The sequence below is a fragment of the Podarcis melisellensis genome (genome assembly GCF_964234715.1).
Source record: "Podarcis melisellensis genome assembly, chromosome: 5".
NCBI classification, from domain to species: domain Eukaryota; kingdom Metazoa; phylum Chordata; class Lepidosauria; order Squamata; family Lacertidae; genus Podarcis; species Podarcis melisellensis.
This window is the reverse complement of record NC_138537.1, coordinates 4,386,495-4,402,802: the sequence shown is the minus strand read 5'-3', so window position 1 is coordinate 4,402,802 and position 16,308 is coordinate 4,386,495. Positions and strand designations below refer to the sequence as shown.

The window sequence follows — 16,308 nt, the reverse complement described above, 5'->3', positions numbered from 1 at the left end:
TTCCTTGGAGGTTTCAAGCAGAGGTTGGAGGGCCATCTGTCGGGGATGTTTTAGTTGACATTCCTGCATTGCAGGGGGTTGGACTAGATGGCCCTGGGGTGTCCCTTCCAACTGGATGATTCTCTGTCTCTATGCTTATGTGAGAGAGGCCTCTACCTCTCTTTCAAATCAGAACCAGTGAAGGCGGTGAAGGTCCTGTGTGAGTGCCTGGAGGCGGTTGGAGGATGGATGGCGACTAATGGATTAAGGCTGAATCCTGACAAGACAGAAATACTGTTTTTTTTGGGGGGGAACAGGAGGACTCCCTGGTCCTGAATGGGGTAACTGTGCCCCTGAAGGACCAGGTGCGCAGCCTGGGAGTCATTCTGGACTCACAGCTGTCCATAGAGGTGCAGGTCAATTCTGGGTCCAGGGCAACTGTCTACCAGCTCCATCTGGTACGCAGGATGAGACCCTCCCTGCCCACGGACTGTCTCGCCAGAGTGGTGCATGCTCTGGTTATCTCCCACTTAGACTACTGCAATGCGCTCTACGTGGGGCTACCTTTGAAGGTGACCCGGAAACTACAATTAATCCAGAATGCAGCAGCTAGACTGGTGACTGGAAGAGGCCGCAGAGACCACATAACACTGGTCCTGAAAGACCTACATTGGCTCCCAGTACGTTTCCAAGCACAATTCAAAGTGTTGGTGCTGACCTTGAAAGCCCTAAACAGCCTTGGTCCAGTATACCTGAAGGAGCATCTCCACCCCTGTTATGTACTGAAGTTCTCACCCTGGGCCAGCAGGGGGATACTGTAGATACCGGTAGTTTTCACTCAGGTCCACATATGCAAATAAGGAATTGAAAGTGATGTTCAGTGATTGCATAGTAACAGAAAGTTGTTGCTGTTGCCTTGTAGTTGAGCTCTATATGAGCAGGTTGGCTGAACCCTTCAGCTCAGTTCTGTTCTGTTCTGGCCTGTGAATAAACAAGAGCTGTTTGAAGAATCGCTGTGTCATCTGATACGTTCACCCACAATTTAACAACCCCCATCGTTCTGCCAGACACTGAGGTCCAGTGCAGAGGGCCTTCTGGCAGTTCCCTCACTGCAAGAAGCCAAGTTACAGGGAACCAGGCAGAGGGCCTTCTTGGTAGTGGCACCTGCCCTGTGGAACTCCCTCCCACCAGATGTCAAAGAGAACAACAACTACCAGACTTTTAGAAGACATCTGAAGGCAGCCCTGTTTAGGGACGCTTTTAATGTTTGATGCATTACTGTATTTTAATATCTTGTTGGAAGCCGCCCAGAGTGGCTGGGGAAGCTCAGCCAGATGAACGGGGTATAAATAATAAATTAGTAGTAGTAGTAGTAGTAACTGGTGAAGCACCAACCCAGTCAGGTAGGGATGTGCATCTCTTTGCCTGCGCATATCTGTTGCCTGCAGGGGCCGCAGAAACCGTGGGAGCTGCTGCCGGCACTCTTGTCGCCACCCACCTGGGCAGGCTCTGCACATTGCCCCGTGACCAAGGCGTGCATTGTCCTCATCCTGGTAGTGGGTCCCCTGCTGTGCAAGCCCCTTGCGCCTTCCTGCGGCAGCAGCTACTCAGTGTAATAAGCGTAGCCGGGAGGACTGCAAACGGAAAATTGGATTGCGTGATCGAAACGATGCCTGTCGGAGTGGGGTGTGTGTGTGTGCGGTAATAGATTTATTGCTTTTGGAACATGCACACCATACATTTAAAGCACGGTCCCAAGATTCCTGGGAATTGGAGTTTGAAGGTGCTGGGAATTGTAGTTCTGTGAGAAGGAACATCCGTTCCCAGAATGATTGGCGGGGCAGTGGAGATGTGCTTTAAATGTGTGGTGTGTATGTTGCAGGCCATGGTTTCGAGCCCCTGTGGGACCACAAATATCCCCCCCCCTTTCTATTCCCCTTTCCACAGCATTGGTGGTTCAGTGGTAGAATTCTCACCTGCCAAGTGGTAGGTCTGAATTCGATTCCTGGTCAATGCAGTAACATGGTGGTTCAGTTGGTTAGAGCATGGTGCTGATAACGCCACGGTTGCAGGTTCGATCCCTGTATGGGATGACTGCATACTCCTGCATTGCGGACGGTTGGTCTAAATGACCCTGGGGTTTCACTCCCAACTCTATTATTCTTTGCAATTTCGTCCTTCCAGTCTGGGACGCTTTGGGGATCAATTGTTTTTTGTTCTGCTCGCTTGCCTTCTGTCATGTTTGCACTTAAAAAAAAACCCTTTCTCTTCTGTTTTTTTTCTTCTTTTTTTTCTTTCTTCTCCTTTTTTGTAACCTTTAAAAGTAATAAATATTATTTAAAAAAATAAAAAAATAAATCAACCTGAAAAGGGGGGAAACAGCAGTGTGCCCCTGGGCATGTGCAGAGCGCGACTCCCTCCCCAGGCTATGGCAGAGCCACTGCCCCCTCCTTCCCTTCCATCCGAGGGAGGAGCTCTCAGCAGCAGAGACGGACCCGGCGCCATCCTGCTCCGCCTCGCCGTCCCGTCGGGCGTCTGGCGGCGCGGGCACGCCCTCTGGCGGCGCTTTAAAAGCCCTGCAAGCGGCGGAGCGAGCGGCAGGCAGGCGCTTCCGACGGCCGGGGCACCGGGCGAAGATGCAGCGGCGGCGGCGGCAGGAGACGGGCGGGCGGACTGGGCGATGGACGGAGCCGAGGTGAGCGCGGTCCCTCTTGGGCTGGCTGCAGGGAAAGCGTCCAGGCAGCCGTCGAGGCGGGCGGACGGACGTGTCTGCCTGCCTGCCTTGCTCGCGGGAAGGGGCGCGGGGACAGCGGGGATGGATCGGGGCGACAGGCGGTTAGGAGAGAGAGAGAGAGTCGGGCGAGTGGGTTTGGGCTCTGGGGACTCGACGGGCGCTCCCGAAAGCCCTGCCCGTGAATCCTAAATGGTGGTTATTCTGGAATTGCCAAGAGGAAGGCGGCATGCACTCTGCACATGCTTAGAGGCGCTTCTCTTTCATCTTTGCCCAGTGGTTTTGGGGCGCGGGATGAAGAAGCCCGGTGGAGGCGCAAAAGCCTGTTCATCCGATGAAGAAAGCGGAAGGTCGAGGTGCAAGGGACACCACGGGTCATCTAGTCCAACCCCGGCTGCAAGTGGAGGTGATGAGGGGTTAGGGAGCAAATTGGTGAGCGGATCGACGATGGGGGTGGTGGCTGGATAGGAGGAGGACCGGGAGAGATCTAGTAGGCAGACAGAGAGGGTGATAAAGTAGATTCCTGGGAGCTGACTTTGGGCGCTGGTGGCAGCAAAAGACCGTTTGTTGCAATACTAAATAGGTGCAAATGGTCAGAAACGGGTTTCTTCTTAGGGGCGGTCAGGGACTCAGAGGCAGCACACCAGCTTTGCATCCAGAAGGTTCCATGTTCGATCCCTGGCAGCATCTCCAGGTAGGGCTGTGTGGTGTAGTGGTTAGAGAGTGTTGGATTAGTACCCAAGAGACCAGGGTTCAAATTCCCAACTCACTGGCTAGTCACTGCCCCTCAGCTTCACTCTCCTCACAGGGCTGTTGTGGGGGATGAAATGAGGAGGGGGAGAGCTTTATAGACCACCTCAAGCTCTTTGGAGGGAAAGCTTGGATATCAAGGCAATAAATCGGGCAGGGAGCGTCGCCTGCTTGAAACTCTGGGGAGCTGCTGCCAGTCCGTGTAGACAGTATTGATCTAGGTGGACCCGATGCTCAGCTTTCTAGCTTCCTAAAATAGGCTTTGGGCTACAGAAGGGTCCTGGCTCAGGAGTAGAACACCTTCTCTGCATGCAGAAGGTCCCAGGTTCAGTCCCAAGGCAGCACCTTTCAGTTGGGTTAGGAGATGCCCCCTGTCTGAAACTCTTCAGAGCTACTGCCAGCCAGAGTTGGCAGCATTGGGCCGGGTGGCTCAGTGGATCTGGCTGAAAATAACGTACAGGGTTCTTCTGCGCCATTTCCCCTCTTCTTGCTGCTGCTTACAGGGTCCCTCTAAAAGCCATCCGAAATCTGCCGTTTATCCGTATGGATGGAGATGCCTGCAAGTTTCTGCCTTGGCCTCGTCTTTTAGCCATGGTTGGTGGGACGGAGGGAATTGCAACCAGGGGACTTAGGAAGGATGAGGCATCGATGCCTCTGCCTGTCTTGTTCTCAAACAGCCGGCTCACAGCCTGAGCGCAGATCAGTTTGTTCAGAAAGCCTGAAAATTTATATCCAAAATGCACCAAGTGACTGAGGAGACCGGCAGGGACCCCAGGGGTCATCTAGCTCAACCCCCTTCGATGCAGGAATCACAACTGAAAAATCCCTGGCAGGTGGCTGCCCAATTTCTGCATAAAAACCTCCAAGGAAGGGGGAGTCCACTGCCTAGGTATTTATAGCCCACCTTCTCTCCAAAGAGCTGGAGGTGGTGTTTGTGCCTCGCCGCTGTACCTTCCCCACAACCTTGCCAGGCAGGCTCAGGGAGAGAGGCTGGAGCCAGGTCACAAAAGCGAGCTCTGTGGCTGTGGGAAGATTCGAACCTGGGTCTCCCCCACTACGTTGCGCCGGTCCTCTGACTCGGCTCCGTGCCCTGGAAATATCTCCTTGGGGTGCCTGATTCCGGATGGCATGGCAGTGTTTGGGGGGGTGATGTTTAGAGGCGCCCCCCCTTGCAACCAGTGCAGCCTCTGCAACATTGTGAGGGCCGTTGGGTGGGGCACCTCCCCCGGCTTGCAGTGTGACAAAACGCCTTCGGGGAGGCGGGGGAAGCCCTGAGCACCCGCCACCCACATAATGCGCGTGAAAGCTGAGCTGGCTTCGCTTCTGAGTCGGCGTGCATGGAATTGCACTTCAGTTGCGCTCAGTGCTCCTGCCCATGCCAGCCCCAGAGCTGTGGGGGGAGTGCGGGCTGCTGAAAGAGCTGGTTCCCCATCCCGGGGGGGGGGGTGTCTGGGCTGGGGGGAAAAGGACCCCCCCTTGTGTGTTCTCTGGACATCTCCTGAGCTCTTGACCACCTGCGACAGGACACACAGGTAAGGCTTTGATATGGTGCCATTGGAATCTGCTTCTGATGGGGGGCGGATTGCTGGGAAATGTGTGAATTGGGAATAGAAGACAGCGCCCCTGAGCATGTGCAGAGTCCCTTTCCTTCAATACTCGGAAAGTTGGAAGGAGTTGGCACAGATCAATGGCTGGGGAAAGAATTTGCAAGCAGGAGGATGTTGCAAAAACAACATCCCTTTTCATAGAAAATCAGCACAGGGCTCAAAATGTGATTTAGGTGTGTGCAATGCTCAGCAGTGAACATAGGGACATTTGGACTTAATGGTCTTACGGTAAAGGCCCCCCCCCTTTTAAATGGTTTTTTGTGTTATTTCACTTGCTCTGGAATGTGGAGTCCTGCGTTCGCAGACCTCCTGTTGCTTCTGCAAAGCGGGGTCCTGGACTCCTGCTCTGAGCGCTCCGCCGGTGATGTTGCAACGCTGATAACGGAACAGTATGAGAGAAAACGGTCCGTAGCTTCCCGTTGCTTAATAATAATATTTAACGACCACTCATACCTAATACGCCTAGAGTAAAACACTCGACAAAGGGGTGAGAGTTTTAAAGGGCTTAAAGCCGGGGTTTGAAAGAGGACTGTGGCAAATTTGTGGGTCTCTCCCTGTATATTTGTCACGATGGCTCTATGGAGCCTCCAGTTCAGGTGCAGTATACCTGCAGGGGGAGATATTGCTGGGCTTTTGCCTTTCTTGCCCTGCTTTTTCGATGGAGGGAAAGGGGCTTCCCAAAAGCATCTGTTTTGCCCCCCCCCCCCGAGAGAAGAGGGCGATCTTGGGTTGGGTGGTCCTTTGCTCTGACCCAGCAGGGAAATCCTTCTGTTCTTATGGTAGGCTTAGGTATGCAGATAATGGAAGACTCGGCTTAGTTTGGTTTAACTGAATATGTTTGTCTAAGTAAGCTTTAGCAGAGCATCAGAGGAAAGAGAAGAGGGGGACCATGTATATTCCTCAATCCGTGCTGTAAAAATGTATTTATTAGCGACGGGTTGTGCCGAAAACGTGGACAGGGATGTGCAAATGCCATCCAAAATGCACATCCCATCGAAAGCAATGTAGTGCACAGTTCCCTGCCCGGGAAGTGGACAACGGCTTATGTGCAGATCTCGTTGGCTGTCTCAGGATGTAGGGAGAGGAAGGCAGAGCTGGGAAAAGATTGCTTTCCTAGAATCGTAGAATTGCAGTTGGAAGGGACCCCAGGGGTCATCCAGCCCAACTCTCTGCAATGCAGAAATCACAGCTAGAGGAGTCCCTGGCAGGCGGCCCCTTGACCTCTGCTTAGAAACCTCCAAGGAAGGAGAGCCCACCGCATTCTGGGAGTCTCTTCCACTGCTGAACAGCTCGTACTGCCAGGAAGTTATTCCCGATCTTAAGTCGGAATCTCATTTGAATCCACTGGTTCTGGTCCTGCCCTCCGGAGCAGCAGGAGGAAGAACCGAAATGTTTGGGAAGAGGGAGCGGCGAGAGGAAAATGTGCAAGGCTGTTTAACAGGCCCATCTAACATAGCATCCTTTTTCCGATAGGGTCATGTATGTATTCTATAAAATGCATATCAGTGTGTAGGGCTGTGGTGCCCTTTTGCCTGTAATCTGCCATTATTTTTTCAGAAGCTGAGTGCTCACCTGCTCTGCTGCTTAAACTTGGGGAGGGGGGGTGCTTGTGGAGCCCTTTAATCGAAAAAAGTCCATGCCGATTCTGCATAACTATTTCTCCCCATCACCATTTTCCCAGGACAGTAGTAATGTCCTGCCTTCAAACCACGCTTAATTTTAGAATACGAAGAAAATCTCAGAAAGTTATCTGCCGCTCCCCTCCTTTCCAACACTTGTGTTCTGTTTGTGTGTGTGTCTTTTTAATAAACAATGCGTTTTGTGGAGTCTCTCTGTCCCCTGCTGTTGGGATTGAGGCAAGTTTAGAGCAATTACATGGCTTGTGAGCCATTGCTCTGTTTGCTGACACTCTCCATGAGGAGCAGATCGCTGCAAAATGGGGAAGAGAAGCAAAACTCAGGGGAGGTCGGAATTGCCCGTTTCTGCCTTCAAAAGGCATCTGAGGAAGGGAAGGGCTATATCTCAGAGCCAGGGCAGAGGTTGTGCGTGCACAAACCTCAGGACTAGTTCCATGCTTGGCATCTCCAGGGAAAGCGGGGAGAGAACCGTCAACAGTGTGATGCAGCAGCAAAAAAGGCTAATGCGATCCTAGGCTGCATCAACAGAAGTATAGGGTCCAAATCAAGGGAGGCAAGAGTGTTGCTCTCTTGGTCGGACCACACCTGGAGTCCAGGGTCCAGTTCTGGATGCCACAGTTAATAATAATAATAATAATAATAATAATAATAATAATAATAATAATAATAATTTATTTATTCCCCACCCATCTGGCCGGGTTTCCACAGCCACTCTGGGCAGCTTCCAACCGAATATTAAAAACAATACAGCATCAGACATTAAAAACTTCCCTAAACAGAGCCACCTTCAGTTGTCTTTTAAAAGTAAAAACTTGTTTATTGCCTTGACATCTGCAGGGAGGGCGTTCCACAGGGCAGGTGCCACCACCGAGAAGGCCCTCTGTCTGGTTCCCTGTAACTTCACTTCTCACAGCAAGGGAACAGCCAGAAGGCCCTCGGAGCTGGACCTCAGTGTCCAGGCTGAACAATGGGGGTGGAGATGCTCCTTCGGGTATACAGGACCGAGGCCCTTTAGGGCTTTAAAGGTCACTTTGAATTGTGCTCAGAAGGATTTCCTTGGAGGTGGTGGACTCTCCTTCACTGGAGGCTTTTAAACAGAGGTTGGGTTGTCACCTGTCAGGGATACTTCAGCTATGATTCCTGCAAATTAGGGGGTTGGACTAGATGACCCTCGGGACCCCTTCCAACTCTACAATTTCTTGATTCTGAATGTCGTTGGCCTTGACTGATGGCTCTGCTGGCTGGAGCTGATGGGACTTGTAGTTCAGCAATATCTGGAAGGCCAAAGGTATGTCCCCTCACCTGATGTCAGAGGTGCTGAGCTAGGCTGGCTCTGACTCAGAGCATCGGGTGCACCAGGAGCCAAAGGCTGGTGGAACAGGGGCAAATAAGGAAATCTCTCTCCTCTTCTGTCACCGAGTTGAGCCCAGGCTGGGTGGGGAGCTGTGCATGGGAGTCGGCAGGCCCTGTTTTGGGGAGACATCTAGGGCACCCCATCACCTCTCTAGGCGGCAACAGGGAAAATGGGGCGCTCTCTGGCTAAGCTCGCAAACCCTGCAAAGGCACAAGCGGCACAGTTTGATTTCATTTGTTTACGTACAGCATTTTATATCTTGTAAAATCTTTCTGCAGCTCCAGCTGACTCGCTAAGCCATCGTGATGCTTTTGCTCTGAAAAGTTCTGGCAGCTTCTCCAGGATTCTGTCTTTTGTGCATACATTTTGGCAGCCAGTCCAGACATTCGGTTCTTTTAAACCAAAACAACATCTGAGCCATTCTTATTTTTTTCTGGGTGTTGTTTCAAAACCCCAAAAGGAAAAGCTATATGTTAGTGAGACTTTAACCCTTCCCCTCTGGGAGGGGACAGTTGCTCCTGTGTTCGAATCCTGCTTGCAAGGTTTCCCATTTGGGCATCTGGTTTATGGTTACCAGACGTCCCCTTTTCCCAGGGATGGTCTCCAGATTTACAAATCTGTCCCCGGACAAAATCCATCCCCGGAATGTCCCCGGATTTATATTTTAAGTGTAGATTTATAACTCACCAAGATAAGGTGTGCCTGAAGTTGTTCGCTACAAGCTTGAACCGCATGCTTAGAGCTATTTCAATCTATATTATATCCCAATATTTCTGCCTATGTTTACTTGCTGTTGCATAGGTAAATGTATGAACCTGACCTTTAGAACTTTGTAAGTAAAGATTTGAAACTTTTTAAAAAAGTGTAGATTTATTAGTAGGGAATGAATGTTGCGTGATTGGTTCAATGGCACAAGAGACATTATATGGGGAGTTCTGGCGAGGCAAAATGGCGGGTGCCACGGCAGCGAGCAGCTCCTGAAGCCAGCCAGAGCCAACTGCGCTACCAGGCTGGCTCTGGGCTGCTGAGACTGCTCCTGCCACTGCCGAGGGGGAACTGGGGACGCCCGGCGCGTCAACTGGGGGAACCGCAGGACCCCCCCATGACTCAAATTGAGCTGGGAGCGAGAGCGCCCGGCCCTCGGCTGGCTGCCCAGTGGCGCTCCGGGGCCAGGAAAACCCCGGAGCCGATGCAGGGAGAAGGAGGAGAGGAGAAGGAGAAGAAAGAGAGAGAGAAAAAGCGGAAGGAGAAAAAAGAGGGGAGCCCCAACCTTGCCATGCCGCTGCCGCTGAGGAGAGGTGGGAGAGCACCGGGAGGGCAAGGACATGTGGCCGAGCCCAGGCCCGACCCAAGCCTACTCCACGGTGGCTAGTGCTCCAAGAGAGCCCAGAGGAAGGTCGTGTGACAGAGGAGACCACAGAAGAGAAGATATTACTTCTTAATTTTTTTAAAAAATAACTTTTTTAAAAAATAACTTTTCTCTCTCTTTTTTTAAAAAAAGATGTCCCCGGATTCTTTGAAAAAAATCTGGTAACCTTAATGTGGTTGGCCACTGTGAGAACAAGATGCTGAAGTAGATGGGTCCCTGGGCCTGATCCAGCATGCTTTTTTGATGTTCTTACGTAAAAAGGAGAAGGGATATACCTGGAACCTCTTTCCCTCCCCCTTAAGAATGGCAGAGGAAGTTTGGTTGGGGAAGACTTTAGCCAGGAGATGCTGGTCAAGGGGGGACCCTCTTTTTCTCTTTCTCTCTCTCTCTCTCTCTCTCTCTCTCTCTCTCTCTCTCTCTCTCTCTCTCTCTCTCTCCTGCACTTTCCACCATGCCCAGCTGGAATATTGCACAGCCAGACAGTGAGGGGGGGGAGGCAGTTAGGTACCCAAGAAATAGCCCCCCCTCCGCCCCCCACCCAGGCCTTGATAAATGCTTGTGGACAGGGAAATGAAAGCAATTCTCTGCCACGAGACAATCTGTCAGCTCTCTGACAGGGTAGATTTCCGCAGATGGATGGAAAGACCGTAACTCACTTTGCGCTTTGGGTATGTACACAAACCTGATTAATATCAATGCTAAATTGTCAATTGGAGGAAGGCGGGTGGTTTGGCCAGATATGGGGAAGCAGGTAAGCAATCTGCTGGGCTTTTGATGGATGAGGTTGTCAGGTGCGTTGAAGGACTTGTTTTAAATAGGGATGTTTTAAAGAAGGAGGATATGGAGCATTGCGAAATCTGTAAACAAACCCAAACCTCTGCTGGCTGCAACATGTATGTCTGTATACTCTCAGTTGGTCCCCTTCATATAAGAGAGGCAGACCCAGGGAACTGGTCTGCTCTGTCCTGCTTCTTCCTATAACCCCTGCATAAAACTTGGTGGCAGAGCAGCTTCTTTGATTGAAGAAGGTTCCTGGCAGCATCTCTGGTAGGGCTAGGAGAGACGCCTGCCGGAAACCCTGGAAAGCTGCTGCCAGTCTGTGCAGGCACTATTGAGCTAGATGGGCCCAATGGTCTGATATGCTGCATAAGGCAGTCAAATTCAGCTTCCTATGTTCCTAAACATGGCTCGTTTCATGTCTTGGATTCCCAGAAAATGCTTGAGCTTGCTGCTTTCTGGGCCAGCCCCCTGCCAGCATCACCAATGAGAGCAACAGCTTACTGGGAGAGGCACCCTACAGGCGCCCAGAAACCCTTTGCTTTGCTACATATATACACACACACACACACACACACACACATATACACACACACACACACACACACACACACATATATATATATATATATACACACACACACATATATACATATATACACAGTCATACCTCGAGTTGAATGTGCTTCAGGTTGAGCGCGTTCAAGTTGCGCTCCGCAGCAACCCGGAAGTAATGGAGCGCGTTACTTACGAGTTTCGCCGCTAGCGCATGTGCAGACGCTCAAAATGACATCACGCGCATGCGCGGAAGCGGTGAAACGCGCAGACGCACCGTCGCATCTTGCATTCCGTTCGGGATGCGAACGGGGCTCCGGAACGGATCCTGTTCACATCCCGAGGTACCACTGTGTGTGTGTGTGTATACACACACACACACACATACATACACACACTTTTATTTTGCTCTAAACAAATACAGATAAGTATAAACAACCAAAATTACAAAAGAAAAATCCTTAATAATAATAATGGAAAAAGCTAAAAAAAACTATTAAAAATATCAAAGTACATGATATAAAACATAAGCTATTATGGAAAGGAAAAGGAAAGAAGAAGGGGGGGGAGAGAAAAGAAAAGGGGGGGGGAAAGATTTAAAAAGGAGAAAAATGAGCCAAAACACAAGAAGGCTCGTCTACACTTCCATCAAGGTCACAACAGATCATTATTCTTATCAATTCTCTGTATCTGCATTCCATAGAATCCCTCATCTTGGTATCAGGGAACATTTCCCTGTGCTACTTCGCAAGTTAAACACGGGAGCTTCCCTTCCCAGGCAGAGGAGCTTCTCAAAGGCTTGCAAGCAGAGATATCTGTTGAAGAAAAAGGATGATTTGAGGCTTGTGTCTGCCTGAAACGGGGGTCTGTTGCTTTGACTGTCATTGCCCAACCAGAACTGCAGTTACTGAGGGCTTTTTAAGTGCTTTACGCTGCCCTGGTGGTTTGAGAGGCTGCTATATAAATACCAGGGTTCAGACAAGGGTTTTTCTGGGGGTGGGGAATTGGATTCAGTTCGCATTTTTGAATTTATTAAATTCCCAGGTTCCGAAACTGAAGCACCACGCTCCTCCAAGTTCACAATTATCCAAATCTGCAACACTGTTCTCCAGCTAAGCAAACACTTACAAAAATGTTATTATGATATGTATTTTTGTGTTTTTATACTGTATGTCACCCTGTGGTCCTCGGATGAAGGGCAGCAGATAATAAAATTAATAAATCAACAATAAGCATAGGAAAATGTGCAAAAAAATCAATATGAAAGCAGCATACAAAAATCATATTGGGAGCAATTATTGCTGGCAAGAGTGTGGACATTGGTTAAGACTGCAAGCAAAAATGTGTCTATTGAGGAGAATTCGGCCCTAATCCATGAGGTTTTTAAAAATAAAGAAAAATTGCAAATTGCTGCAGAAAGAAAACTCTGGAGAACTGAATTTAAGGCTGGAAAAATTGAGAAATGGAGAGAAATGAAATTTGCAGATCCTTCCAGCCTTACCTGAGGTTACAACTTGCCACCTTCTGTATTCAAAGCAAATGCTCCACCATGAAGCCAGCCTTCTCCCAATCCACCTGTCCTTCAGATATTTCTGACTACAACTCCTATCATCCATGACATCTGCTTGCAAATTGTTTTGTCTGCCCTGCAGCCGCAGAGATCATTGTACTGCTGCATACATAACAGAGTTGCGTTCCGGGACTAGATCTTTCCGGGAAAGATAAGTGGAGCTGTCTTTCCCATAGGGCTTAGTGGTGCGTTGCGCCAGGGCACCGGCCTCTCAGAGGTGCCCCGGCGATTGGGGGAGCTGCGAGGCTTTGTCAGTGGCCTCCCTTTCCCTGCACACCCGCCAGCTGTGCCCTGCCAACTATCGTATTTTTCGCTCTATAAGACGCACCAGACCACAAGACGCACCTAGTTTTTGGAGGAGGAAAACAAGAAAAAAAATATTCTGAATCCCAGAAGCCAGAACAGCAAGAGGGATCACTGCGCAGCGAAAGCAGCAATCCCTCTTGCTGTTCTGGCTTCTGGGATAGCTGCGCAGCCTGCATTCGCTCCATAAGACGCACACACATTTCCCCTTACTTTTTAGGAGGGAAAAAGTGAGTCCTATAGAGCAAAAAATACGGTATATGTCTGGCGGGCACGCAGCTTCCTTCCCAAGCCTCCGCGGGGATTGCTCTCCCGCAGCGGCATGGGGGAGAGTTGCACCCCCCCCCATGGCTGGCAATGTGCAGCTTCACCCCCCCACTAGCCGTGGTCATTTGGGGGCGCTGGGCAGATATTTGCACCCCGGCACCACATCTGCTAAAGACGGCCCTGAAGATAAGAAACTGATCTTTCTCTGTTTCATTCTTATTTTTATCCCTTTGCTTATTTGCTGTCTTCTTCATTTTCATTCTTATTTCTTCTTCTGTTTCTGTTTTTTGTTATATATTTTAATAAACCAGTTCCCTGATGACGGAGACCCGGGTAAAAGTATACTTTGAAGCAAGGTTTGGGTGTGCTATGTTACCTTACGGTTTGCTTAGAAATACTGCTGCCCGTTCCAAAGTGAAGAACTGCGTATGACTACAAAGGAAAGAGATAGCAGTGGACTCAATCAATCAATGGAGTCAATCAATCAATCAATCAATGCATCAAAAAGAGTGCAGAATGCCAAAAATCGCAAAATGCCCACCAGGCAAACAGGAAATGTTTTAGGAGTGCCAGTTCACCTTGTGGCAAAGACACAGAAAATCCACCCATTCTGCGAGCCCCATCTCTCCATTTCACCAAATATATACGCATTCCCTTCCCATCTCTCTCCTGGGGGAAGGACACAGAGAAGTCAGTACGGAAAAAAATGACAACCTGCCAAGGCTCTGGAGAGATTATAACCAACCGGCTGCGATTCATTACATCTCCAATTTGAATTTTCATTTAACCCATTTAATCTTATAATGGCACGTTCGTGAATCCATCAGTTAAGCCAGTCTGGTATCTCAAGTATCGGACAGGTGCTTGTTCAGTCTTCCCCGCGGCCTCTGGCCTGTCCACTCTCTGCCATGAAAATGATTTAACGCTTCTCTGTCTATTGTTGTCCTCCTGGATTCTGCCCAGCAAGGGAGTGCATGAGATTGCTTGCAGAGAAGCCAGGCTTCGTTCAGCGGAGCTTGCTCCCAGGTAGGCACGCAGATGATGCCAGCCAAGATCACTTGCCAAGTCGAAAGAAAAGCACCAGTGCTTTCAGTGAGCTGTCATGTCCTTCACCCACTGGGTGCCCTCCAGATGTGGACTATAGTTCCCATCCACCTCAACCATCACAGTCCAAAACCAGAGGGTGCCAGCTTGGCGCAGGCCGAACTAATAGCATCAGCCTCCTTATGCTGTCTTGTTGTTAATGTTTAGTCGTTTAGTCATGTCAGACTCTTCGTGACCCCCTGGACCAGAGCACGCCAGGCCCTCCTGTCTTCCACTGCCTCCACCACTTTGGTCAAACTCATGCTGGTAGCTTCAAGAACACTGTCCAACCATCTCGTCCTCTGTCGTCCCCTTCTCCTTGTGCCCTCCATCTTTCCCAGCACCAGGGTCTTTTCCAGGGAGTCTTCTCTTCTCATGAGGTGGCCAAAGTCTTGGAGCCTCAGCTTCACGATCTGTCCTTCCAGTGAGCACTCAGGGCTGATTTCCTTCAGAATGGAGAGGTTTGATCTTCTTGCAGTCCATGGGACTCTCCAGAGTCTCCTCCAGCACCATAATTCAAAAGCATCAATTCTTCAGCGATCGGCCTTCTTTATGGTCCAGCTCTCACTTCCATACATCACTGCTGGGAAAACCATAGTTTTAACTATAAGGACCTTTGTTGGCAAGATAATGTCTCTGCTTTTTAACATGCTGTCTAGGTTTGTCATTGCTTTTCTCCCAAGAAGTAGGCGTATTTTAATTTCATGGCTGCTATCACCATCAGCAATGATCATGGAGCCCAAGACAGTAAAATCTCTCTCTGCCTTATGCTGTCTATCAACCCTCTAATTAAATGTCTTTGGATTGAAGTCAGCAATAAAGATGAGAGCCTAGAATAGAAATCTGCACCTAGAATAGAAATCTGAGGCGTGGGAGAAAGCTCTCCTATGCATTGCTCTTAGTTTGCAGCCTTTGGTCATGCTGTCATGTGACCAAGAGACCCTGCCTATTAATCTTAACTACGGCTTGCTTGATAGCAGCCAGTTTCATTCATAAGCTATAGTTTGCAGTTGACTTTTCTCAAGTAACCGCAGTCTGTTGGGTTTGGATGAATGCCAGAGTGGGGTTAATTAAAAAATTCAAGTGGCAGTTTTCAAACTTCCCCAGGGAAGCTTGAGCTTCTTTGTAGCTGCTCGATTCTGGTGATATTTATTTTCAGCGCTGCACTTTTCTCTAAAAAGGTATGGCTATCTTCTTTCCATTATCAGGAATTCTTGCAGGCACAACTGACAAATGGATAGTGGAAAGTCACTTTTACTTATCTTTCTCTGTCTCTTTACTGTTCTTACTCATAGAATAGAATCATAGAATCATAGAGTTGGAAGAGACCACAAGGGCCATCGAGTCCAACCCCCTGCCTAGCAGGAAACACCATCAGAGCACTCCTGACATATGGTTGTCAAGCCTCTGCTTAAAGACCTCCAAAGAAGGAGACTCCACCACACTCCTTGGCAGCAAATTCCACTGTCAAACAGCTCTTACTGTCAGGAAGTTCTTCCTAATGTTTAGGTGGAATCTTCTTTCTTGTAGTTTGGATCCATTGCTCCGTGTCCGCTTCTCTGGAGCAGCAGAAAACAACCTTTCTCCCTCCTCTATGTGACATCCTTTTATATATTTGAACATGGCTATCATATCACCCCTTAACCTCCTCTTCTCCAGGCTAAACATGCCCAGCTCCCTTAGCCGTTCCTCATAAGGCATCGTTTCCAGGCCTTTGACCATTTTGGTTGCCCTCCTCTGGACACGTTCCAGTTTGTCAGTATCCTTCTTGAGGAAGGACACTCATACTCATATCTCTTTGCTTATTTGCTATCTCCTTCGTTTTCTTTCTTTCTTATTTCTTGTTCTGTTTCTGTTTTTTTGTCATATGTTGAAAAGTTTTAATAAAACTATATTTGAAGAAGAAGAAGAAGCTAATTTCGCCTGATTGGATAGATTTTAACACTTGCTGGATCTAGGGATTAATTAGAGGAGTCTGGCACCCACAAACTCATAACTATGTACACACATCACTCTCCTGAAGGCAGAAATAAAGAAGAGAAAGCACAATGTCTTTTTCCACCATCACGGGCCAACTCCTCAATTTTTAGCTTGTGTGATAAGGTAACGGTAAAGGGACCCCTGACCATTAGGTCCAGTCGTGGCCAACTCTGGGTTGTGGTGCTCATCTTGGTTTCTTGGCCGAGGGAGCCGGCGTACAGCTTCCGGGTCATGTGGCCAGCAGGACTAAGCCGCTTCTGGCAAACCAGAGCAGCGCACGGAAACGCCGTTTACCTTCCTGCTGGGGCGGTACCTATTTATCTACTTGCACTTTGACGTGCTTTTG

General features: G+C 49.3%; 1 protein-coding gene across 1 annotated transcript in view; it reads left to right on the top strand.

Moving 5' to 3' along the window:
- The first annotated feature begins 2,598 nt into the window (after positions 1-2,598).
- Positions 2,599-16,308, top strand: part of NMUR1 (neuromedin U receptor 1) — a 32,540-nt gene continuing 18,830 nt past the window's right edge. Inside the window, exon 1 of the mRNA XM_081911232.1 lies at positions 2,599-2,674. Coding sequence (XP_081767358.1) covers positions 2,660-2,674 — 15 coding nt within the window. The 5' untranslated portion in view covers positions 2,599-2,659. The remainder of the gene's footprint in view (positions 2,675-16,308) is intronic.